Below are 27,085 nucleotides of genomic sequence, written 5' to 3' on the forward strand. Positions count from 1 at the left end.
CCTAGTATGTATGTCCTTATCCTGGTCCCCATCCTGGTATATATGTCCTCATCCTGGGCCCATCCTGGCATATATTTTTCATCCTAGACCCATCCTAGTATGTATGTCCTTATCCTGGGCCCCATCCTGGTATATATGTCCTCATCCTGGGCCCATCCTGGCATATATTTCTTCATCCTAGATCCATCCTAGTATGTATGTCCTTATCCTGGGCCCATCCTGGCATATATGTCCTCATCTTAGGCCCATCCTGGCATATATGTCCTCATCCTTGGCCCATCCTGGTATATATGTTCTCATCCTGGGCCCATCCTGGCGTATATTTCTTCATCCTAGACCCATCCTAGTATGTATGTCCTTATCCTGGGCCCCATCTTGGTATATTTGGTCCTCTTCTTGGTATAAATGGTCCCCATCCTGGTATACATGCTCTCGAATCTTAGTTTATGTCTCCATCCTGGTATATATGTCCTTATCTTGGGCCCATCCTGGCATATATGTCCTCATCTTAGGCCCATCCTGGCATATATGTCCTCATCCTAGGCCCATCCTGGCATATATTCTTTCATCCTAGACCCATCCTAGTATGTATATCCTTATCCTGGGCCCCATCCTGGTATATATGTCCTCATTCTGGGTCCATCCTGGCATATATTTTTCATCCTAGACCCATCCTAGTATGTGTGTCCTTATCCTGGGCCCCATCCTGGTATATATGTCCTCATCCTGGGCCCATCCTGGCATATATTTCTTCATCCTAGATCCATCCTAGTATGTATGTCCTTATCCTGGACCCATCCTGGCATATATGTCCTCATCTTAGGCCCATCCTGGCATATATGTCCTCATCCTAGGCCCATCCTGGTATATATGTTCTCATCCTGGGCCCATCCTGGCGTATATTTCTTCATCCTAGACCCATCCTAGTATGTATCTCCTTATCCTGGGCCCCATTTTGGTATATTTGGTCCTCTTCTTGGTATAAATGGTCCCCATCCTGGTATACATGCTCTCAAATCTTAGTTTATGTCTCCATCCTGGTATATATGTCCCCATCCTGGTATACCTGATTCTCCTCCCGGAATATATGATCCTTATCCTGGTATATATGGCTCCCAACCTGGTATACATAGTCCCCATTATGGTATATATGGTCCTCCTGGCAGTATATATGGTCCTCATCCTGGTATATATGGTCCCCATCCTAGTATATATGTTCTGGTTCTGTCTCTAACGCATAATTAAAAAAGAAAACATTCTGTGCACTTTCCCTATGCTTCCACGTCTCCCAATGTCCTGTGTAGCCAGTGCAATGTGGCTGGCAGCTGACATCGGAGTGTGCACCATGACGCATTACATCACTGTCATGCGTCGCCCCCAGTCACAATGCGGATGTCAGCTGCCGACCACTGTTTGGGTGGTAGCGTGTATTGCGGTGCAGGGACCCAGCAGGTCTCTGTGCCTCGATGCATTTCAGCTGGATGTGTGTCCTCAGATGCACATCCAAGGGAAGTAGGCGCTGGTGTCGGCGGGACCCTGCACCCCCGGGCCGGGTCAAGACCTCTGCGACCGCCCCTGCATGGAGTCAAAATCACCAGTACACCTGTAGATAAATTCCCAGAGAGGGGTCATTTCTAAAATGGGGTCAGTTGAGGGGGATTTCTTCACTTCTGGCACTTAGGGGCTCTGCAAATAGAGTTTGCAAACTATTCCAAAAAAATCTGCTCTACAAAGGTCAAATAGCGCTCCGTCCCTTCCAAACCCTCACAAACAGTAATATAGAGCCACATGTGGGGTATTTCCACTTTCAGCAGGAATTGTGCAACAAATTTTGGTGCCATTTTTACCTAGTCTCTCTTGTGAAGATGTAAAATCTGGGGCTAAAACAACATTTTAGTGGTAAAAATGTAATTATGTTTTCTTCACCGCCCAATGGGATTCAATTCTGTGAAGCACCTGTGGTGTTAATATGCTCTCTGCACCCCTAGATCAATTCATTGAAGGGTGTAGTTTGTAAAAATGGAGTCACTTGTGGGGGTTTTTTGCTGTTCTGCCACCTTAGGGGCTCTGCCAATGTGACATGGCACCCGCAAACCACAACAGCAAGATCTGCACTCCAATATGTTGCTCCTTCCCTCCTGAACTTTGCACTGTGCCTCAAAGGTAGTTTTCGACCACATATGGATTACTGGCATACTCAGGAGAAATTGAGTAACAAATTGTACCCTTTGCTTTCTCCTATTATTCCTTTTGAAAATAAAATACTTTGGGCAAAAGCAACATTTTATTGGAAAGCAATTATAATTTTTCATTTACTCAGCCCAATGTTATACAAGTTTGTGAGTCACCTGAGCGTTAAACATACTCACTACACCCCAACATGAATTCCCTGATAAGTGTAGTTTCCAAAATGGGGTCACTTGTGGGGGTTTCTGTTGTTTTGGCACATTAGTCTCTGCAAACACCACATGCTGTCCACTATATCAGTTGCGCAGTGTGACTGTAAGAAAAAGAGGGACATGGGTCCCTATACTGTCCCTCACGCTAGGGGACCTTAGTCTATCCCTAACCTCAGGGTTACTCCTGATGGTGGAGATGCTTCAGTCCAATGCCTGGCTATGCTCCTGACCAGATCTAATCTGATTATCCCCTCCCACCAAGGAAGGAAGGGGCAGAAGTGAGAAGGACACAGATAAAGACAAGAGAAAACCAAAACTCTGACACACTGCATACACACAGGAATTGACAATGAGAGATTCACGAGAAAAGCAAGAGCAGGAAGGTAGCAACAAAAGGCAACAAGGGTTAACTTCACAACCACACTCAGAAACAAGTACCACAATCACAAGATAGTCTGGATCACAGCACCTCACCAGACCAGCTAAAATATACTATAGCTGGCATAGGTGGAAGGATTCAGCCAGCATATATAGGAGGGGAGCAGATGTGATTTGCTTCCCCACGTCATGTGATCAAAGGAGTCTAAGAAGCAGACTGGCAGAGATTAACTCTTGCTAGCCTGCCTATAAACTACCACTTTGCAGGTCGATGGCTGAGTCTTCCTGTGTTGATCAATCAGTCGTCTGAACAGATCCCGACATCGCCAATGACAGAAAATCTCTGTGTGACGTTCAGCCATCTTTGCGCTCGTACAGTTAAATAGCGTTTCTTCCCTTCGGAGCCCTGCCGTGCGCACATACAGTAGCTTTCCACCACATATGGGGTATTCAGGAGAAGTTGGACAACAAACTGGATGGTCCATATTACCTTTGTGAAAATGAAAATTATGGGACTAAAACTACATTTTTGTGGTAACATTTTTTTTTCTTCCTTTTCATGGTTCAATGTTATAAAATTCTGTGACGCGCCCGTGGGTTCACGGTGCTCACGACACATGTAGACACATTCCTTGAGTGGTGTAGTTCCCAAAATGGGGTCACTTGTTGGGGTTTCCAGTGATTAGACACAACAGGGGCTCTCCAAACATGACAGGGCGTCCACTATGTACAATCTTACGCTCCACAAGTCAAATTGCGCTCCTTCCCTTCTGTGCGCCCAAACAGTAGATTTCCACCACAGAAGGGGTATCGGTGCACTCAGGAGAAATTGCACTACAAATTGTTTGCTTTTCTCCTTGCAAAAATGAAAAATTTGGGGCTAAAGCAAACTGGGGTAAAGTTATTTTACAAAAAAACAAGGCATTGCACAAATAAGTGGACGGAAAATGAAAAAAGTATGGAAGAAGAGGAGGAATAATCTGACAAAGGGCTTGAAGGGGTTAATGACGATCACTGTCAGACAAGGGCACATTTCTTGCACTGCTTTGTGGGTGACCCAACAGATTTTTATGCACTGATTATATCGCGATAGTTCAGGTATGCGGCAGCTCAGCACTTCAGCCTCATCCCTAGATATCAGGCTGTGCTCACAGGGGGTGACGTCATTCACTCTCTGAACTACAGCGAGCTGACGTGCAGCACGCATGCGCTGAACTCCGGGCTCGCTCCATCGCAACGTCACCCCCAAGCACTTTCCTGATCTCTGATTGGCGGGTTCGTATTTGCGTCATGACGCTGTCACCCTCCCTGCTTTGTGATTGGTCACAGTCCGCGAACAGTCGAATTTCAAATCGAATCTGCAGCAGTGCGGTGTACGGCGGAGCAGAGCGAGACGTGGGGTTAAATAGCGGCACCGACAGCACGGCAGGTAACGTGCGGCAGAGACGACGTGGTGTTGTGAGTGGCGGGAGGTGCTGCGACTGGGGCGGGGGCCGGTGTGTGAGCGGCACATGGGGAGAGACCGTGTGCGGGGTCCGGGTCTCAGCTATGGAGGGGTCATAGCTTGTGTTATTCTCCAGAGCTGCACTCACTATTCTGCTGGTGCAGCCACTGTGTACATACATTACTGATCCTGTGTTATCTCCTGTATTGTACTCCAGAGCTGCACTCGCTATTCTGCTGGTGTCATCACTGTGTACATTACATTACTTATCCTGTGTTATCTCCTGTATTATACTCCAGAGCTGCACTCGCTATTCTGCTGGTGCAGCCACTGTGTACACACATTACTTATCCTGTACTGATCCTGAGTTACCTCCTGTATTATACTCCAGAGCTGCACTCACTATTCTGCTGGTGCAGTCACTGTGTATATTACATTACTGATCCTGAGTTACCTCCTGTATTATACTGCAGAGCTGCACTCTCTATTCTGCTGGTGGGGTCACTGTGTACATACATTATATTACTGATCCTGTACAGATCCTGAGTTACCTCCTGTATTATACTGCAGAGCTGCACTCTCTATTCTGCTGGTGCAGCCACTGTGTACATACATTACTGATCCTGTGTTATCTCCTGTATTGTACTCCAGAGCTGCACTCGCTATTCTGCTGGTGTCATCACTGTGTACATTACATTACTTATCCTGTGTTATCTCCTGTATTATACTCCAGAGCTGCACTCGCTATTCTGCTGGTGCAGCCACTGTGTACACACATTACTTATCCTGTACTGATCCTGAGTTACCTCCTGTATTATACTCCAGAGCTGCACTCGCTATTCTGCTGGTGCAGTCACTGTGTACATTACATTACTGATCCTGAGTTACCTCCTGTATTATACTGCAGAGCTGCACTCTCTATTCTGCTGGTGGGGTCACTGTGTACATACATTACATTACTGATCCTGTACAGATCCTGAGTTACCTCCTGTATTATACTGCAGAGCTGCACTCTCTATTCTGCTGGTGGGGTCACTGTGTACATACATTACATTACTGATCCTGAGTTACCTCCTGTATTATACTGCAGAGCTGCACTCACTATTCTGCTGGTGGGGTCACTGTACATACATTACATTACTGATCCTGAGTTACATCCTGTATTATACTGCAGAGCTGCACTCACTATTCTGCTGGTGCAGTCACTGTGTACATTTCATCACTTGTATGTAGCTTGGCATTCAGAAGCTACTTGATATAGTAGCCCCTCTGATGTCTTCCTTTTTGCCTGTGACTGACAAAAATGGAAACAAAATTGTCAAAACCTCATGATTTCTTCAGTCTGGAGTCCTCGGCCTCAGCTGCCGTCACCGAGGTTATTAAAGGGAACCTGTCACCACTTTTTTGGCTTATAAGCTGCGGCCACCACCACCGGGCTCTTATATACAGCATTATAACATGGTGTATATAAGAGCACAGGCCGGGGGTATAACATAAAAACACTTTATAATACTTGCCTAACGGTCGCACTGTTGGCCTAATGGGCGTCTCCGTTGTCCGGTGCCAGCGCCGCCTCTTTCGGCCATCTTCGTCCTCTTTCTGAAGCCTGGGTGCATGACGCGGCTATGTCATACACACTCGCCGCTCCTGCGCAGGCGCACTACAGTACTTTGATCTGCTCTGCGCAGGACCTGAATGCCGGCGAGTGTGCATGACATCGGACCCGTCCTGCACCCTGGCTAGAGAAGAAGAACCAAGATGGCCAAAAGAGGCAGCATCGGATAAGTCGCCCATAAGGCCAACCGAGTGATCGTTAGGTAAGTATTATAAGTGTTTTTTGTTATACCCCCGGCCTGGGCTCTTATATACACATTCTAACATGGTGTATATAAGGCTGGTTTCACACTACGTTTATTTAACATGCGTCATGAACGTTTTTTTAGCGGAAAAGCGGATCCAGTGCAAATGCGTTTTCATTTCAATGCATTTGCAATGGACTCGCGTCAACATGCGTTTACCTGCGTTTGCGTGCGTTATAGTGAGGATCCGGTGACTTGCAGTTTTTTAACGTGTTTCAAAAACGCTACTTGTAGCGTTTTTGAGCTGCGTCCAAATACTGCAAGTCACCGGATCCTGACTAAACAGCACGCGAACGCAGGTGAACGCTGGCATGCTGATAGACAGGATCCTGCTTTTGTACTGAGCATGCCCAGAAAGTACTGAGCATGCCCAGGACCAGTCTCGCGTGATCTGTCTCTCTCCCTCCCTCACCCTCTCTCTCTCTCTCTGTCTCTCCCCCTTCCTCTCTCCCACCTGAGAGCTGCGGACACTCGTAACCAAGGTAAATATCGCGTAACCACTTCTTAGTTACCCGATGTTTACGTTGGTTACGCGTGCAGGCAGCCCGGCTCCTAGCAGCTGCAGACACTCGTAACCAAGATAAATATCGGGTATCCAAGGCCGATGTTTACCTTGGTTACCAGCGTCTGCAGCTGTCAGAAGCCGGCTCCCAGTCTAGCTCCCCTCACTCCCGATCACATGACTCCAGTGCCCGCCCCTAAACATCCAGTGCAGGATCCTGCAAAATAACATATGCATTTTTTGCAGTAAAAGCAGGATCCGCTTTTCCGCTAAAAAAACGTTCAGGACGGATGTTAAATAAACGTAGTGTGAAACCAGCCTAAGAGCCTGGTGTTGGTGGCCGCAGCTGATACGCAAAAAAGTGGTGACTGGTTCCCTTTAATGGTCACCAGAGGAATTTTCTGCCACTGAATGTACCTGGGGAAATCCTCAAGATCCTCTGCTGGCAGCTCCCTGTGCAATTACCAACTAATGAGTCCCAGATGTGCTGGATGGGAGACAAGTCTGGAGACTGCAGGCCATGGCAGAATGTTTAGGCGTCCAGGTGGCTCACAGGAGAACGAGCAACATGTGTCTTGGTGTTGTGTTAAAAAAAACGCTTTTTGGCCCTGTGCGCACGCTGCGTTTTTTGTTTTTTTTTTTTTGCCGCAGCTTTTCTGTGTTTTGCTTCAGAAAATATTCATAACCTTTCTGCAATCCTTCCCCAGCAAAACCTATGGGAAAAAAATACTGTGTGCACACTTTTTTTTTTATTTTATTTATTTTTCCCACTCTTCCCCCCCCCCCTACAGGTTTTGCTGCAGAATTTCTGCAGCAAAAAGAATGAGTATGTCACTTTTTTTTTCTTTTCAGCAGGCCCCTGCAGTTTTTGCCATAGATAATGGTAAGAAAATGCTGGGGAAAACCGCGGCAAAAAACGCAGGTGCCGTATTCTGCCAGAGGGTGCAGATTTTTCTTAACAAAGGTCAATTTTCTAGTGCGCACGTAGCCTTTGAGACACTGGTGAATGGGGAAATGGCCGCCCCACTGGTTCCACAATTGAATCAAGGGCCGCATTCCTTTCAGGACAAAGCGACATTGTTAGTGGTTATATATATATATATATATATATATATATATATATATATATATATATATATATATATATATATATATATATATATATATATATATATATATATATATATATATATATATATATATATATATATATATATATATATATATATATATATATATATATATATATATATATATATATATATATATATATATATATATATATATATATATATATATATATATATATATATATATATATATATATATATATATATATATATATATATATATATATATATATAATTATATTTCTCTTCTTTCTATACACCTGTAGATCACAGTTTTTGAACATCTTTCATTTTTTCTTTTTTTTTTTACCATTAGCACCACATAGTAATTTTGTAGTAATGTCTTGTTCCCCATTTTGTAGCAATGTGTCCCATCCTTGTCCCCTTGTAGTAATGTGCCCATCCTTATTTCCGTCCAGTAGTAATGTGCCCCCCCCAATGCAGGACGCCTTCTTGTAGGAATGTGCCCCCCCCCCCCATGCAGGACGCCTTCTTGTAGGAATGTGCCCCCCCCCATGCAGGACGCCTTCTTGTAGGAATGTGCGCCCCCCCCATGCAGGACGCCTTCTTGTAGGAATGTGCCCCCCCCATGCAGGACGCCTTCTTGTAGGAATGTGCCCCCCCCCCCCCAAGGACGCCTTCTTGTAGGAATGTGCCCCCCCCCAAGGATGCCTTCTTGTAGGAATGTGCCCCCCCCCTAAGGACGCCTTCTTGTAGGAATGTGCCCCCCCCATGCAGGACGCCTTCTTGTAGGAATGTGCCCCCCCCCCCCCAGGACACCTTCTTGTAGGAATGTGCCCCCCCCCCCCCAGGACGCCTTCTTGTAGGAATGTGCCCCCCCCCCCAGGACGCCTTCTTGTAGGAATGTGCCCCCCCCCCAGGACGCCTTCTTGTAGGAATGTGCCCCCCCCCCCCAGGACGCCTTCTTGTAGGAATGTGCCCCCCCCCCCAGGACGCCTTCTTGTAGGAATGTGCCCCCCCCCCAGGACGCCTTCTTGTAGGAATGTGCCCCCCCCCCCCCCCCCAGGACGCCTTCTTGTAGGAATGTGCCCTCCCCCCCCCCCCCAGGACGCCTTCTTGTAGGAATGTGCCCTCCCCCCCCCCCAGGACGCCTTCTTGTAGGAATGTGCCCCTCCCCCCCCCCCCCCCCCCCCCCAGGACGCCTTCTTGTAGGAATGTGCCCCCCCCCCCCCCAGGACGCCTTCTTGTAGGAATGCGCCCCCCCCCCCCAGGACGCCTTCTTGTAGGAATGCGCCCCCCCCCCCCAGGACGCCTTCTTGTAGGAATGGGCCCCCCCCCCCCCATGCAGGGCGCCTTCTTGTAGGAATGGGCCCCCCCCCATGCAGGGCGCCTTCTTGTAGGAATGCGCCCCCCCCCCATGCAGGGCGCCTTCTTGTAGGAATGGGGCCCCCCCCCCCCATGCAGGGCGCCTTCTTGTAGGAATGGGGCCCCCCCCCCATGCAGGGCGCCTTCTTGTAGGAATGGGGCCCCCCCCCCCCATGCAGGGCGCCTTCTTGTAGGAATGGGGCCCCCCCCCATGCAGGGCGCCTTCTTGTAGGAATGTGCCCCCCCCCCCATGCAGGGCGCCTTCTTGTAGGAATGTGCCCCCCCCCCCCATGCAGGGCGCCTTCTTGTAGGAATGTGCCCCCCCCCATGCAGGGCGCCTTCTTGTAGGAATGTGCCCCCCCCCCCCCCCCCCATGCAGGGCGCCTTCTTGTAGGAATGTGCCCCCCCCCCCCATGCAGGGCGCCTTCTTGTAGGAATGTGCCCCCCCCCCATGCAGGGCGCCTTCTTGTAGGAATGTGCCCCCCCCCCATGCAGGGCGCCTTCTTGTAGGAATGTGCCCCCCCCATGCAGGACGCCTTCTGGTAGGAATGTGCCCCCCCCATGCAGGACGCCTTCTTGTAGGAATGTTCCCCCCCCCCCCCTCCCCCAGGACGCCTTCTTGTAGGAATGTGCCCCCCCCCCCCCCTCCCCCAGGACGCCTTCTTGTAGGAATGTGCCCCCCCCCCCCCCATGCAGGGCGCCTTCTTGTAGGAATGTGCCCCCCCCCCCCATGCAGGGCGCCTTCTTGTAGGAATGTGCCCCCCCCCCCCCACATGCAGGGCGCCTTCTTGTAGGAATGTGCCCCCCCCCCCCCCCATGCAGGGCGCCTTCTTGTAGGAATGTGCCCCCCCCCCCATGCAGGGCGCCTTCTTGTAGGAATGTGCCCCCCCCATGCAGGACGCCTTCTTGCAGGAATGTGCCCCCCCCATGCAGGACGCCTTCTTGTAGGAATGTGCCCCCCCCCATGCAGGACGCCTTCTTGTAGGAATGTGCCCCCCCCATGCAGGACGCCTTCTTGTAGGAATGTTCCCCCCCCCCCCTCCCCCAGGACGCCTTCTTGTAGGAATGTGCCCCCCCCCCCCCTCCCCCAGGACGCCTTCTTGTAGGAATGTGCCCCCCCCCCCCATTGCAGACTCCGTCTTGTAAGAATGTGCCCCCCACCCCTAATGCAGGACGCCCTCTTGTAGTAGCAACAGAACCACACACCAAAACATTCTTCTCACCTGTCCTCTGTTCCCTCAGCGGCGGCACGTGGACCCGGTAATCGCAGCTGCTGTCACCGCTGAACGTTTTGCCGGTGCGCGCAGAGACTAGTTCTCTCTTCACAACTGCCACTGGCCAATCACAGGCGAGCAGCTGAGGTCATACGTAACAGGTGCTTGCCTCTGATTGGTGGGCGGCTGTTATTGAGTTCTGCAGCGAGAACTTGAACGTGCGCAGAATAAGCAAAACGGTCAGGTGAAATAAAGCGCTGGCAGCTGCGGCCCCTGCACCGGCCGCCATCTTTACCGGGTCCACAGGCCTGCGGGCCGCAAGAAGCAGCCTGAAGGGCCGCGTGTTTGAAACCTTTTCTGTACATTATGCCCCCCACTCTGTAATCCGGAGGGGGGGGGGGGTTGGACTGGTGTGACCTTCCCTTGTGAAGGCCTCTTCATGGGTTTTTTTTTTTGTCTCTAGATCTAGACCACAAGAGACACTGATCTCTGAGGACACAACCTCCATTCCAGCCTCCACTGCCGTCTTGCTATGCACAGTGAAGGTCTTTGAGAGCGTAGGTCCACCTCGGGCTGGACGTCTGGCTCGTAGCTCAATGTCTGATGCCTTGTGTAGACACTGATGATGCCCTAGGCTCGGAGAGTAACATCTAATCAATCCTGAAACTAGTGTCGTGGCCATTTCTCCAAGCGTCCCAAGAGCCGTATTTCAACACTGCCTAAACGCAGTACCATAGCTGCAGCGTCTCCAGTCTCGTCTCCCATTGAGCACATCTGGGACGTCATTTGGTCTGCAATTGTAAAAAGAGCTGCCAGCAGCGGATTTTGCTGATTTTCACGTGTGCATTTAAGACTGGTTTTGAAAATGTTAACATTTTTTTTTTCATTAGATCAGTCACATTCCTCCATCCTGTGACTTTATTTCCACCATTTCCCCTCCAGTGCAATAAGTTGGACGTTAAAGGGAACCGGTCAGGTGCAATATGCACCCAGAACCACGAGCAGTTCTGGGTGCTTGTGCGACGCTGCACATACCTCACTCTTGATGGCTTCCGAAGGCGGATGGATGCGCACTGCACATGTTCCGGAATCCCCAGCACTTCCGTGGGTCTTGGTGCCTTTAAAGGGAACTTGTCACCAGATTTTTCCCTAGTAAACTAAAAGAATCCCTGTGAGGCAAATCCCGGGATATGAAGATGAATTATGACTCCAGTCATAATCCCTCATCACTCCCTGGCAGTGCCCCCTCCCTTCTTGTTCTCAGTGTTCCACTTACACCTCCATGGCCATGTCCTGTGATATGGAAATTAGGTGGCTTGGGGACAATGGACACAGGATGACTCCCTGCCGTGACCCTGTAGTGGGGGCTGCTAGCTAGTTAGCAAGGCTATGGAAATAGCCAGACAGAACGACTCCAGTAAAAAATGGTTCATATCTCGCAAGCCATATTTCCGATAAATATGGCAACCATAAAAATGGTGTCTCCGCATGCGGACGATGCTGGCACACCCTTTTTATGGGAGCAGGACATTGGGAAATGCCCCAGGCGTGATATCAGCCAATGGGGAACTGGCAGACAGGTCATGAGTCCCCTCGTTCTGTAGCTAAATTCATAACTGTCACAATGAGCATTGGCGTCCGCCTACGACGCTCCCAGGCAAAGTTATGGCCCATATTCCATGTTGTGGATTGTCCATAACTCAAGCCAGGGGTGGAGCAGTGCTCCCTCTGAGGTCACTAAGGTAGGAGGGGACCTGGATTTGCCCAGGTTGATAACCCTACTTCGGCCATTTTCCAGTGTTCTTTTCGCTGGGGGCACGTGTAGGAAACATCTGTGGGAAGGATCCTAGAAACCTGGGTACAGCGCCCCCCTGTGGCCAGACGCAACAAGGTAACTGCTGGAACTGTGTATGCCTGTTTGTAACCCATGCTTTGATTGTAACTGTACTCTGACATATGTATATTCTGTAGATTCCCTATTGTATATATTGTAGTTTCTAGTGTGCTTTAGGCTGATTAAATTATATAATTAATCTTGGGCTGTTCTGTTATCTCGATCTTGAATCCCACGTCTGTGTGTTCGGCTAATAGTTACCGTAAATCGGTTGGTGGCAGCGAATTGTGCCAAGGATTATTGTGGGGAGGCCAGTGAGATTCGGGGAGATTTTATATATTCCGCCCGCGGAGGTCGGGGGAATATATACCTTACTCTCACCGGGGACCCTTCAATAATCGGCATAAGTAGTATAGCGGCCTCCTTGCTTATTGTCGGGCAATTCCATAATTGGCCTGACTATAAGAGGGGCGCTAGAGAGCGCATCACGTGCTCTGTCGGTCGGGAGGTATAAAGGAGGGGTGACCCCCCCACTTGTTACCCCCCGATTGTGACGTACTGGTAGCCAGCGCGGGGGATTTCTGAGTGACCCCCCCCCGGTGGTTTGTGACATATTGGTGGCAGCGGTGGGATCGAGATAATAGTGTGTGTGAGTGTGAGACCCATACTCCCAGACACTAAAGACTGCCTGCAGCAGCTGTGGCTGCTGGGGTCTTCAGACTAGCTCAACACTAGAGTGTCAGAGTGCAGATACTGTAAGGTGTGTGGAGGCATCAGGTGTCAGTTCTGTGTCAGTGACCAAAAGTCTGCAAGAATGGCTGATGGCACCAGGATCAGAGCTATGCAACTGGCCAATGCTAAGGCAGGAGCCGAAGAGAGGGAGGACGGTGCCGTGGACAGCAATGAGGAGGTTGCCCACGAGTCCTCCAGGAGCTCGACGCCAGAAAACCGTTCTGCCGAGGACATTGCGCAACCTGGCACTGCTGGACAAGATGAGGAGGAGCTCACCCAAGGTTCCTCAACGAGCCAGATGCCAGCCCTCCGCTCTGAAAAGGACAGTGAATCGCCTAGCTCTGCAGCGTGCCGCAGATCACCACGTGCCATTCCACCGAGCCTGGGAGGCTCGGATAGCCTTCTTCAAATGGCTATGGCCCTTCTCCAGGCTGGAGACCAGAAGGGCTACAAGGAACTCCTGGCAGAGCGCAGGGCAGAGCGGCAGGCAGCGCGTGACGCTGAGGCTGCGGAGCGGCACGCAGAGCGTGAGGCTGCGGAGCGAGAGCGGCAGGCAGCGCGTGAAGAGCGAGAGCGACAGGCAGACCGTGACTACCAGCTGCAGCTAGCTCAGCTCCGGCCCTCATCAGCCACATGTGACCTTCGAGACACCAAACTTCCAAAGGTCCGTGTTGAGGACTTCCCAGTGCTGGAGAAGGATGGAGACTTGGACTCTTTCTTGACTGCTTTTGAACGGACTTGCTTGCAGCACCATCTGGACAAGGACCAGTGGGCCAAATACCTGACCCCCCGTTTAAGGGGTAAGGCCCTGGATATCCTTGGGGACTTGCCTGCTGAGGCAGATCAGGGCTACGACACCATCAAGCGGGCCCTGATCCAACAGTACAACCTCACTCCGGAGTCCTACCGCAAGAAGTTCCGGAGCCTACAGAAGGGACCAAAGGACTCCTGGGCTGACCACCGGCGGGCACTTGCCCGAGCTGCCGACCACTGGACCCAAGGCCTGCAGCTTTCCACCGGACCGGAGATCCTGGACCTGTTCATCACGGAGCAACTCTTGTGGAACTGCCCTGAGGATCTCCGCCAGTTCATCCGAGACCAGAAGCCAAAGGGGTCCACGGCTACAGCTGCCCTTGCCGATGACTACACCAACAACCGGGCCCCTGAGGCCAGGAGAGCGGCCACCAGCAGCACCTGGAGAGGGGGTAAGATGAATTCTGCGACTGCCCCACCTGCCCCTAGACTGCAGGGGGTGTCCCCCTCAACTCCCCTCTCCAGGCCCGTGGCGGAACCAAGACGGTGCCACCAGTGCAACCTACCTGGACACTTCAAGGCCATGTGCCCTCAGCGTCCCAAGGCCCCGGCTCCGTCCCCGTCCCAAGGGCCGCCCAAGGTGTATTGTGTGGGTGGGGGTGGTGGTAGGTCCCTGGACAGCTTCCAACCTGTCACCGTCGGCCGGTCTGTGACCATAGGACTGCGAGACAGCGCCTCGGAGGTGACTCTGGTGCGGCCTGAGATGGTGTCCCCCCAAGACTTGATCCCTGGAAAAACCCTCGCTGTCTCCGGGATTGGAGGCACTGACCCGGCGCTGCCTGTTGCTGACATTTATGTGGACTGGGGCGCAGGGCGGGGGGTGAGGGAGGTGGGGGTAACTGATCGGATCCCTGCAAACGTGCTACTTGGGACAGATTTGGGGCAGATAACCTCCCAGTTTGGGCCCCCCCCAAGGGCTGAACCTTCAGCCCGTACTGACATGACTCCTAACAATGTTAATGTGTTATCTATGAATGATGTAAGGGAGGAGGGAGTGAACTCTGATATTTCTGCTTGCATAGACACCATAGACACACACTCAGCTGCAGCTGTGACAGGGGAGGGGGTCAGAGAAAGGTGTGACAATGCCTCTACAAGTAACCAGCCTGTGAGCTGGGATCTGTTGCCCTCTGCAGGGATAAGCAGAGAGCAGGGTGCTGCAGGGGGAGGACCAGTGTGTGGGGTGGGGGCTACCACAGCAAATGTGGGGTCCCCAGAGATTTCACAGCGGGGTTCTGTTGCTGCAGGAGGGGAACAGGCAGGTGAGATTGGGGCCGGTCCAGGAGCGGAAGTGCTCCCAGGTAAGATCTCGGTGCATGGTTCCCCCACAACCGGGGTGTCAGGAAGCCAGGTAGGTCTGCCTGAACCGGCGACTTGGTCAGGAACGGAGGAGGAGCAGGCACGACCCACGGTCGCAGCGGCTGTGGCCGCTGTCACCCGCAGTGGGAGTGCTGGAAGCCAAGGGGCCTCCCGGAGGTCCGATAGCTCTTCCCCTTCTGACCAAGTGGCAGCCGAGTCAGGTGGAGGCCAGGACACAGGTCCCGGGGTACTGACTGAAGATGTGACAGTCTCGTCGATTCTGGCCACATCTAGTCAGGGGTTTCAGGCAGCGTTAGAAGCTGACGACAGCCTGAAAGCTCTTAAGGAGCAGGCGGCACAGCCTCCCTCGGACTCGGACCCGGAGCGAGTGGTCTGGGACCAAGGACGGCTGTACCGGGCCACGGTCCAGCAGGGTTCACCGGAGGCGTGGCCCAGGGACCGACAGTTGGTGGTACCCTATCCGTTCCGGACGGAGTTGTTGCGGATCGCACATGAGATTCCGATGGCCGGACACATAGGGATCGCTAAGACCAAGGCCAGGTTAAACCAGCATTTCTACTGGCCAAAAATGGGGGCCGATGTGGCTGCCTACTGCCGTTCGTGTGAAACCTGTCAGAGAGTGGGGAAGGTGGGGCCACGCCCCAAAGCCCCACTGGTATCTCTGCCCATCATCGATGAGCCTTTCAGGAGGGTGGCTGTGGATCTGGTCGGCCCGCTGGCCATCCCCAGCAGCTCCGGGAAACGCTTCATACTGACGGTAGTGGACTATGCCACCCGGTACCCAGAAGCAGTGGCCTTGTCGTCCATTCGGGCTGACAAGGTGGCCACCGCATTGCTGGAGATTTTCTCCCGAGTGGGTTTTCCCCAGGAAATGCTCACTGACCGGGGGACCCAATTCATGTCCCAGCTGATGGAGGCCCTCTGTAAGCAAGTCCAGGTGCGACATCTGGTGGCCAGCCCGTACCATCCACAGACTAATGGCCTGTGCGAGCGGTTCAATGGCACCTTAAAGCAGATGCTTAAGATGTTGGTCGACTCCCATGGGCGTGACTGGGAGCGGTATCTCCCACACCTGTTATTTGCTTACCGGGAGGTTCCACAGGCCTCAACAGGATTCTCACCGTTTGAGCTCCTGTACGGGCGACGTGTGCGGGGCCCCCTGGCTCTGGTGAAAGAGGCTTGGGAAGGGGATTTGGCCACCCCTGGAGTGTCGGTTATCGAGTATGTCATGCGCTTCCGGGACAAAATGCAGGCCTTGACGCAACTGGTACACGACAATATGGCTCAAGCCCAGGCCGATCAGAAGCGTTGGTACGACCAGAACGCTTGTGAGAGGACCTACCAAGTGGGTCAAAAGGTGTGGGTACTGGTCCCCGTACCACAGGACAAGCTTCAGGCAGCCTGGGAAGGCCCATACCTCGTGTACCAGCAGCTCAACCCTGTAACGTACCTGGTCACCCTGGACCCTGCCCGTGGAAGGCGGAAGCCCTTCCATGTGAACATGATGAAGGCACATCATGAGCGGGAGGCATGTGCGCTCCCCGTGTGCAACCTGCCCGAGGAGGGAGAAGCGGAAACCCTCTTGGATATGCTAGCCCAGGTTAGGGCAGGCGGATCCATTGAGGATGTGGAGGTTGGCCACCAGCTCTTGGAAGACCAACGGTCCCAGCTGTGGGCCACCCTCCTCCCCTTCCGGGGGTTGTTTACCAACCAGCCCGGAAGGACTGACTTGGCTGTCCATCACGTGGACACTGGGGATCATTCCCCGATCCGGCGTTCAGCATATCGGGTCTCCCTGGAGGTGCAGCAACACATGCGCCAGGAGATTGACGAGATGCTGAAGCTGGGGGTGATCCAGGCATCCAACAGCGCTTGGGCCTCGCCTGTAGTCCTCGTCCCTAAGAAGGACAGAACCACTCGGTTCTGCGTGGACTACAGGGGGCTCAATGCTGTCACGGTCGCCGATGCGTACCCAATGCCACGCATCGATGACCTGCTCGATCAGTTGGCCGGGGCTCAGTACCTGACCATCATGGACCTGAGCCGGGGATATTGGCAGATCCCCCTGACTCACAAGGCCAGGGAACGCTCTGCCTTTATTACCCCATTTGGACTGTACGAGTCCACGGTGATGCCATTCGGGATGAGGAATGCCCCTGCCACTTTCCAGCGGATGGTCAACACCCTGCTCAAGGGACTTGAAGGGTACGCGGCCGCGTACCTGGATGACATTGCCGTCTTCAGTCCCACCTGGGAAGATCACCTAGAGCATCTAGCACAGGTGCTCAGGCGGGTCCACCGGGCAGGTTTGACCATCAAGCCGGGCAAGTGTCAGCTGGCCATGAGCGAGGTCCAGTACCTCGGTCACCGGGTAGGCGGGGGAACACTGAAGCCCGAGCCTGAGAAAGTGGAGGCCATCGCATCCTGGCCCACCCCCAGGACCAAGAAGCAGGTGATGTCCTTCTTGGGGACCGCTGGGTACTATAGGAGGTTTGTTCCATGCTATAGTAGCCTGGCAAAGCCCTTGACGGACCTCACCAAGAAGAAGCTGCCCTCTGCAGTCGATTGGACAATGGACTGCGAGACAGCCTTCCGGGCCCTAAAGGACGCCCTGTCCAGCCCGCCCGTGCTACAGGCAGCCGACTTCACGCGGCCGTTTGTAGTACAGACCGACGCCAGTGACTTCGGCCTCGGTGCGGTGCTCAGCCAGGTGGACTCTGCGAGCCAAGAGCACCCAGTCTTGTACCTGAGCAGGAAGCTGTTACCAAGGGAAGTTGCCTATTCCACGATGGAGAAGGAGTGCCTGGCCATAGTGTGGGCCCTGCAGCGTCTGCAACCCTATCTATACGGGCGCCACTTCATCGTGGAGACGGACCACAATCCCCTCAGCTGGTTGCACACCGTCTCTGGGACGAATGGGCGATTGTTGCGATGGAGCCTTGCGCTCCAGCAATACGACTTCACCATTCGCCACAAAAGGGGCCGTGACCACGGTAACGCAGACGGGCTGTCCCGACAAGGAGAGGTCGCGGACGGGCGCACGGGGGAACACCGGAGTGTGCTGCCCCCTAGCGCCCTCAAAAGGGGGGAGGTGTGAGGCAAATCCCGGGATATGAAGATGAATTATGACTCCAGTCATAATCCCTCATCACTCCCTGGCAGTGCCCCCTCCCTTCTTGTTCTCAGTGTTCCACTTACACCTCCATGGCCATGTCCTGTGATATGGAAATTAGGTGGCTTGGGGACAATGGACACAGGATGACTCCCTGCCGTGACCCTGTAGTGGGGGCTGCTAGCTAGTTAGCAAGGCTATGGAAATAGCCAGACAGAACGACTCCAGTAAAAAATGGTTCATATCTCGCAAGCCATATTTCCGATAAATATGGCAACCATAAAAATGGTGTCTCCGCATGCGGACGATGCTGGCACACCCTTTTTATGGGAGCAGGACATTGGGAAATGCCCCAGGCGTGATATCAGCCAATGGGGAACTGGCAGACAGGTCATGAGTCCCCTCGTTCTGTAGCTAAATTCATAACTGTCACAATGAGAGCATTGGCGTCCGCCTACGACGCTCCCAGGCAAAGTTATGGCCCATATTCCATGTTGTGGATTGTCCATAACTCAAGCCAGGGGTGGAGCAGTGCTCCCTCTGAGGTCACTAAGGTAGGAGGGGACCTGGATTTGCCCAGGTTGATAACCCTACTTCGGCCATTTTCCAGTGTTCTTTTCGCTGGGGGCACGTGTAGGAAACATCTGTGGGAAGGATCCTAGAAACCTGGGTACAGCGCCCCCCTGTGGCCAGACGCAACAAGGTAACTGCTGGAACTGTGTATGCCTGTTTGTAACCCATGCTTTGATTGTAACTGTACTCTGACATATGTATATTCTGTAGATTCCCTATTGTATATATTGTAGTTTCTAGTGTGCTTTAGGCTGATTAAATTATATAATTAATCTTGGGCTGTTCTGTTATCTCGATCTTGAATCCCACGTCTGTGTGTTCGGCTAATAGTTACCGTAAATCGGTTGGTGGCAGCGAATTGTGCCAAGGATTATTGTGGGGAGGCCAGTGAGATTCGGGGAGATTTTATATATTCCGCCCGCGGAGGTCGGGGGAATATATACCTTACTCTCACCGGGGACCCTTCAATAATCGGCATAAGTAGTATAGCGGCCTCCTTGCTTATTGTCGGGCAATTCCATAATTGGCCTGACTATAAGAGGGGCGCTAGAGAGCGCATCACGTGCTCTGTCGGTCGGGAGGTATAAAGGAGGGGTGACCCCCCCACTTGTTACCCCCCGATTGTGACGTACTGGTAGCCAGCGCGGGGGATTTCTGAGTGACCCCCCCCGGTGGTTTGTGACAATCCCCTTCTGCGGCTCCTGGGCTGCATTCTATGAAGTTGCACCATGGCCCTGACTCCCCTTCCAGACCCCAAAAATAACTTTATAAAACTTGGCCGTTAGGTATGCTAATAAGTTGTTTGGATGAGGGGGGTGGGATGGGGATTTTTATTTTATTTATTTATTTATTTTTAATATACTTGCTGGTATGGGTATTTTCTCTGAACCAAAAATGTTAAATTATCTGATTTTTTTTAAAAAAAAAAAAATTGTATCCCACATAGCTACGGGACCCCCTCTTCTTTTCCATATGGCATGTGTCCTCCAGAAGTCTTGGCTTCCTCTCCCGGTGAAGGGGGGAGTGACAGCTTCAGCCACTGACTGTCAGCAGTGGTCATGTCCACTCTCAACCATAAGTCTCCTCACACAAGAGGGTGGCAGGTGACCTGCCTTCCTGCCTCTGGTCCTCACTGCGTCCTTTCTCTCCTCTGTAGGATGAGTCTGCAGATATTGAACGATGAGAATTTCGGGAGCGACATAGCGGCAGAGTCGTGTGACTTCCTGTTCACCCCTCCTCAGAGCACCGGCCGCCCCTCCATCCTGCGTCCATCACAGAAGGATAATCTGCCTCCGAAGAGTGCGGTGAAAGGCATGAAGGTATGCTGAGCCATGATTGCAGCTGTGCTGTGGAAAGTCCTCATCTGGTTTCATAATAGCAGCCCTGCTCCCGGCCGGGGCACAGGAAGCTCTTTATATAGCCACATGTGTTTCTTGTAGGCAACGTGTGATTTGTGTGGGTTTTTTTGTTTTTGAAGGTGACGTTTCAGACGCCGATGAGGGATCCTCAGACTCACCGGATTGTAACTCCCAGCGTGGCCACCAAGGAGGACAGCGTCTTCACACTGGACGACTGCACCGATGCGCTGCAGAAGCTGCAGCTCTCCTCCACCCGGTGAGTTTCCACTAGAGCTAGGCGTCCTGTTCTAAACTTTTGGCTATAAAGTTCCTCCACTAAATGCCCCCCTGTAAGTTAAGTTGTACCAGGACAGACCTTGTACATGATGTATGTGACGCCCTGGCCTATCAGGTCTTCACAGGGTATTGTGCAGTCTGCCCTTCTGTACAATATCCACCTCCTCCTTGGTTGAGGGTCCCTAACCATTGGTGTTGCCAAGAACAAGCTAATTAAAATCCTAGGAACACTCTGCACCACACCCACCAGACACACCAGTGGACAACCTGAGTGGAATAGGGTCACCCACTTGGGGGGTTGCTTAAGGGGGAGTCAGTCAGGCAGTCAGTTGGTGACTCTCAGGAGAGAGGTCACAAGTCAGGAGCTGGGCTCCTTGAAACTACTAGGTGGCAGACGTTGGTCTGGGCCTGGTAGGAGCTGGACCCCGGTCGCAGGGGATCGGGACATGGGGCAAGGACTGTCAAGGACAGCCGGCGGCCTTGTACCATCACCGGGCAGGGGCCAGAGCACAACTGGGTACGTGGACCCTAGGTCAGGGAGTAGCTTCAGGCGTCCTGACAATTTACCTGACGAGGACGGAGCCTTAAAGATCCGTTCTCCACCCGCTCCAAAATCTGGGTACTAGCGCAACAAGGGTGATAGGACTTTCCACACATACGGTCCAGAAAATCCCAAGCGTGAACCCTGAGAGCAAGCTCACCCAGTTAGCCATACTGGGGAGCGGGACCTGACTAGTTTCACACTATAGGGACCAACTAAAAGACAAGGTGCCAAGGCAAAGGTCAGACTAACAGGCAACGCCAACGGGCACGGGACCCAGGCGTGCTCCCTCGCAGCGGTATCCAGAACTTTGGTTTACTACAGTTGTCAGCGTTATTGGACTGAGTACGCAAGTGACCCTTACCTCTCCAACAGAACATCCCTGTCACCATCAGAGTCCTGGGGCATTCCCCTACCCGTGGAGGGGTAAACACCTGGCTGCCCACACAATCACCACTGGGTACTCACAGCCGCAGCGGTGATACTCCACTTTCCACACCATCCCCTGTACATACCCCACCCCCCCATTTGTTTGAGGGGCCGCACGACCCCCAGGTCCGGAGCCCTCTTGAGCCACCGCGGATGCAGGGGCGGCACATTTACAAAACTTTCAGTTCTGGAAGTATATCTCCAGTCTATAGAATAAGCCACCTATTGTTCGGGGTTCCTCTGCTTGGCCATGAGGATGGGGTTCTGCAGAGCTCCATCATTTTAAGTCTGATGTCCGGTCAGACACTGCTGGCAGAACTGCTCTGCCATGAGATGATCAGATCGGTGGAACCGCGTACCCAACTGATCAGCCAATAACAGGTCCAGTTGCGTCTCAAACTGTTGTGAACAGCGCTGAAGACTGGTGTCCGTTTCAGGTACTGCGGCTTGACTTCGGAAGCTTGTAACAGCTAATCGGTGAGAATGCCGGGTGTCCGATTCCCTCCCCACTGAGCTCAAATTGACGACATCCTAAATATTGAACATTCTTTTTAAGGATGGTGACTCATGTATTGTTGTGGGTTTTGGTCAAATTGTCATCAGTTGTTACAAGATTTCCACGTATTATGTGAACTTGGCAATTACTCATTTTTACTTCCCCTTTCTCCTTTTACAGTTTGAATACGGGAGACCCAAATATTACAAGTGACCCCACCACTCTTCCTGAAGATGAGATTCCATTGATGAGCATGGGAGCATACAAAATTGATTTTGACAACCTAGGTGAAATCAATCCTTTCAAAAGCGGGAATAAAATGATGAATTCACCAGTGAAATCTGAGCCGCCTGCGGATGTCCTGGCTGAGCCGCCTGCGGATGTCCTGGCTGAGCCGCCTGCGGATGTCCTGGCTGAGCCGCCTGCGGATGTCCTGGCTGAGCCGCCTGCGGATGTCCTGGCTGAGCCGCCTGCGGATGTCCTGGCTGAGCCGCCTGCGGATGTCCTGGCTGAGCCGCCTGCGGATGTCCTGGCTGAGCCGCCTGCGGATGTCCTGGCTGAGCCGCCTGCGGATGTCCTGGCTGAGCCGCCTGCGGATGTCCTGGCTGAGCCGCCTGCGGATGTCCTGGCTGAGCCGCCTGCGGATGTCCTGGCTGAGCCGCCTGCGGATGTCCTGGCTGAGCCGCCTGCGGATGTCCTGGCTGAGCCGCCTGCGGATGTCCTGGCTGAGCCGCCTGCGGATGTCCTGGCTGAGCCACCGCCAGAGTTGGAGGGGAAGAGCATGTCAGAGGCACCTGTTGACACGTCTCTTGCCGATCAGGCTATGTCATTATTACAGGCTAGCCCATCACATCTAGATTCTCCAGTAACTGTACAGCTCTGTCCTGGAAGTAATGATATATCCAGTAAAGTTTCACTAGATGATACTGTTCCTCTGACTGAGTTGAGCCCCACCCCTGAGGAGCTGACACCTATGGCAGCAAATGTAGATAGGAGCAGTCCTCCAGCGGAGACAGAGGCCGTTAGTGTGGACACCATTGCTGCTGCAATGGTACAAAACCCGAATAGCGTGGATAACAATACCTCACCACCCGACGTTCCAAATTCTCCCCCACTCCCAAAAGCTGCTTACAAATTTGACCCTGACCAAATTGATTGTATTGATCCATTTAACACTGGCGGCTCAAAGCTACAAAACTCCCCAAAGAATCTAGGTTCTGAAATTGAGGCCGGCCCTAAAGGAGGGCCGATGAAACTGGAGTTTGACTTTGGAGGAGGAGGTGATGCTCCTGTCAGAAAGCCACCACCCAAATTGCTGGGGAAACGTCTTGGAATCAAATCTTTGCCAAAGAAAAAAGTTGCGCCCAAGGAAGCCGCCGTGCCAGAAAAACCTAAAGAGCAAGCTCCTCCTCAGTCGTCTGAACCTGGAGAAGTCATCGTTCCCAAAGCTTCTTACAACTTTGACTGGGACAAGTTTGACGATCCCAACTTCAATCCATTCGGAAGCGGAGGGACAAAGATTGCCGGTTCCCCCAAAGTGACGAAAGCAGCCGGTGATGTTCCATCTGTGGAGAAAAAGGACTGTCAACCTAAAGCTGGTGAAGCCGTGGAGGAGCCGAATAAGAAGGGGGACGGCGATGCATCGGGAAACATTGAGAGGTGAGAACTTTGTGAATTCCAGACTAGATGATTGTATGAGGGCTGATAAGACAAAAGCCATATCTCTGGTAAACCATGATGGTTTAAACTGTTTATTTCTTGGGTTGAGTTAGATAAGATTCTCCGTGGTCTCCTGGGTTTATGCAGAAGATGTAATATGAAAAACCTCTAGTTGTAATGTGAAGGTGGTCTGAGCTGTAGTATGTTTAAACGTAATAAGAATATCTGTATGTAAATAATCAAAATGTAGATGTAGTTGTATAATCTGTCTATGTAGCAATTGCACAGATCTAAAATACTCCCTGTTCAAAGTTGTATAGTCATGAAGGGGTTACCAAGGATAAGTGAACAGATGTACAAATAATGGAAGTTTTCAAATAATGAGTAAAAGTCTTATCAGTAATGTTCACACAGAAAGAATGTGCAATGAACAAATGTGTTTACAAGATGCTGTGAGAAATTAAGGAGTGGAGAACTCCCTGTTTAGCTTCAAGGCCAAAGTAGCATTTCTGTATAATGGGTGTCTTCCAATACACGAGTTCAGTTGGTGATGCTGGCTCAAGGAGAACATGTCTTATGTATTCATGGTCTGTCTGATACATTGATATATCGGCACTGGTATACAGCTAATACGGCACAGTCTTTGATATACCAAACAAAGACTCCATTAGCAGTCTTAACCCAAATTCCTCCCTTGACAGTAACGTTTCCACTGCGCTGGAAATGCACAACTCAAGTCTTATTCCTGTATTGTAGAAGTGTCAAGCAGCCAAGTGCAGCTGAGGAGAAGACTGGAGACCTCACACAGAAGGTGAGAAATCATCACTTCTACTTTACTAGTCCCTTTATATCCCTGTAGCTTTATTGCCTCCACTCTTGTGACCCCCACAAGTACCAAAAGGGACAATATCTCGTTAGCTGTTAACGTGACCCCCCCCCCCTGCAGCCACTCTTTTGACTCAACAGTGAGTTATTGAATGTACCGCTTGTGATTGGTTCCAAATTCTAAGGAGATCACCGGAGCAAAGGGAATCCATGGGGTACATAATGCTTGTTCCTTTATTTTCTCATTACTTACGCTAACCAATTTTACTTAAAGAAAAAGAATTAAATCTGCAAAAATATGCAGTCTTTAACCCCTTCACAACCTAGGACGTACTGATTTCATTGATAATGTTGGGGTAATCCCCGCCGGCTGCTGCGGTGAGCCGGCGGTGATCCCTGCACATGTCAGCTGATTTGAACAGCAGACATGTGGGGCGATCCAGCCACGCCTGTTAACCCCTTAGATCGCGCTGTCAAAATGTGACAGCGTGATTTTAAATGGCCACAGCGAGGAACGCCCTGTTCACTGCAGCAATCGAAGGCCCCATGACTGAATCACGTGGAGCCGATGGTAGCTGCAGGTCATGTGATGACGCCTGTCGCTAACATGACTTATTTCCTGTGTGAGCCAACTGAGAGCCACTCACACCGAAAAGGCTGCACTTCTTCTGATAAGAGCTGGGCAGCTCTGATCAGCAGAAATGAACAAGCGAACAGACTGTGCAGACATAAAGTCCCCTAGGGGGACTAGTAAAATTTTAAAAAATAGAAAAAAAAAAAATAGATATGAAAAAATGAAGTTCAAATCACCTCATTGCAAATAAAACTGTTAAAAAAAAAAAAAAAAATAACAAAAATGCACATTTTGTATTGCTGCGTTCAGAAATGTCCAATCTATCAAAATATAAAATTCCTTAACCTGATCGGTACACGGCACAGCGGGCAAAAAAGTCCAAACTCCAAAAGGGGTGTGTGTTTAATCAAAACGTCCCATCCGCACAAAAATGGTATTAAAAACACCAGTCAAGATGCAGATCCTAAAAATTGAGAACGCTACGGTTTTTTTTTTTTTTTTTTTAACCTCTCTAGATAAAATTATACATTAACAGCTACTGACCTGAGGTATCATACGGACACATCAGTTTCACCATATAGTGATCACAGGCAATAAAATACCCACGAAACAATTGAGCCATTGCACTTTCTTGCAATTTCACCGCACTTCAATTTTTTTTTTTTTTTTTTTGTCTTCCCAGTTTACCAGTGCACTATATGGTAATACTAATAGTTTAATTCAAAAGTACAACTATCCCTGCTAACAATAAGCCCTTATATGGCAAGATTGACAGAAAATTAAATCACTGCTCTCGGAAGAAGGGGAGCAAAAAACAAAAGGGGTTAAAGCAAAAGTTTGCAATGGATTCAGTTTGAAGAAGTCTTCATATTTCCCATTCCCTATTTGAGGCCTCTTAAATGGGTCATCCCCTGTATACAAATCCGCAAGCCGATCTGCAGAATATATAAAAGACCTCTTTATACTCTCCTTTGGGGTGGTCCGGTCAGATGGGCATCTCTGGCCTTGATCTGGCACCATCCTCAGTCTTGCTCCGTGTGGATGACATCATCCACACAGTCTCTGTTGCCCTCGAGGATCTATAAGGGAATGAAATCTAGCAAAATAATGCTGCTCTGTAGAGGCGAGGCTTCATGGTGCCCTGTTTTCATTGTTTGTGCACCTGTGTACAGTGCATGGAGCTCGGCATGCATCAGCACCCTAACTAGTTCCATGTAAACTATTTGGTAGAGTTCTAAGAATTTGATCAGCAAATGTGAAACAAAAGCTCAAGCATTGTATGTTTGTTTTGGTCATTAAGGCCCATAATGATTGGGGCAGGAAAAAAAACTGGAAAAAGAGCCTCTAAAGTAGCATAGCGAAAGGCTGAGAAGACTCAGGAAAAGAGAATATATATGTGTGTGTATATATGTGGTGGCCCGATTCTACGCATCGGGTATTCTAGAATTTACGTATTGTGTAGTTCATGTATGATTTTTGTTATAGATATAGATATATATAGATGTTGTTGTGTGTAGTTACAAAGTGTTTGTGTAGGGGCTGTACATGTTCTGGGTGTGGCGGGGGGTGAGAGCGGTGTTTGTGGAGCGCTGTGTGTCTGTCGCTTTGTGTGGGTGTGGTGTGTTTTGGGGGAGGTATGTTTTGTGCAATGTGTGTGTTGTGCGGTATGTGCGTATATTTATGTATGCCGCGGTGTTTGGGTGGGTGGGTGTGTGTGTGTGTGTGTGTGTGTGTGTGTGTGTGCGCGCAGCGTTGTCTGTGTGGGTGTCTGTATGGCGGTGTTTGTGGTTCCCTGTGTGTGTGTGTGTGTGTGTGTGTGTGTGTGTGTGTGTGTGTGTTGGGGGGAGGTGTGCACCCCCCATGCTGCGCACTCCCAATCGTGCTACATCCCCCATGCTGCGCACTCCCCATCGTGCTACATCCCCCATGCTGCGCACTGTCCATCGTGCTACATCCCCCATGCTGCGCACTCTCCATCGTGCTACATCCCCCGTGCTGCGCACTCCCCATCGTGCTACATCCCCATCGTGCTACATCCCCATCGTGCTACATCCCCATCGTGCTACATCCCCATCGTGCTACATCCCCATCGTGCTACATCCCCATCGTGCTACATCCCCATCGTGCTACATCCCCATCGCTATAATTGTTCTCCTATTATACTCAGAGAGGAGTATACTAGGAGGACTGTAATAGGAGGAGTAGTCCTGGGGGGAGAGGAGTATAATGCCGGCTCCCTGCACATGTGTACCGGGAGCCGGTGTACACTGGTAACTATGATACACATCGGG

At 51.2% G+C, this 27,085-nt stretch overlaps 1 protein-coding gene across 1 annotated transcript in view; it reads left to right on the plus strand.

Moving 5' to 3' along the window:
• The first annotated feature begins 4,111 nt into the window (after positions 1–4,111).
• The window catches only part of TACC3 (transforming acidic coiled-coil containing protein 3), a 94,118-nt gene continuing 71,144 nt past the window's right edge, over positions 4,112–27,085 (plus strand). The window contains exons 1-5 of the mRNA XM_075346805.1: positions 4,112–4,206; positions 19,793–19,955; positions 20,114–20,250; positions 21,917–23,395; positions 24,152–24,206. Of these exons, the coding sequence (XP_075202920.1) occupies positions 19,794–19,955; positions 20,114–20,250; positions 21,917–23,395; positions 24,152–24,206 (1,833 nt within the window). The 5' untranslated portion in view covers positions 4,112–4,206; position 19,793. The remainder of the gene's footprint in view (positions 4,207–19,792; positions 19,956–20,113; positions 20,251–21,916; positions 23,396–24,151; positions 24,207–27,085) is intronic.

Source organism: Anomaloglossus baeobatrachus, chromosome 1 (assembly GCF_048569485.1).
Source record: "Anomaloglossus baeobatrachus isolate aAnoBae1 chromosome 1, aAnoBae1.hap1, whole genome shotgun sequence".
NCBI lineage: Eukaryota > Metazoa > Chordata > Amphibia > Anura > Aromobatidae > Anomaloglossus > Anomaloglossus baeobatrachus.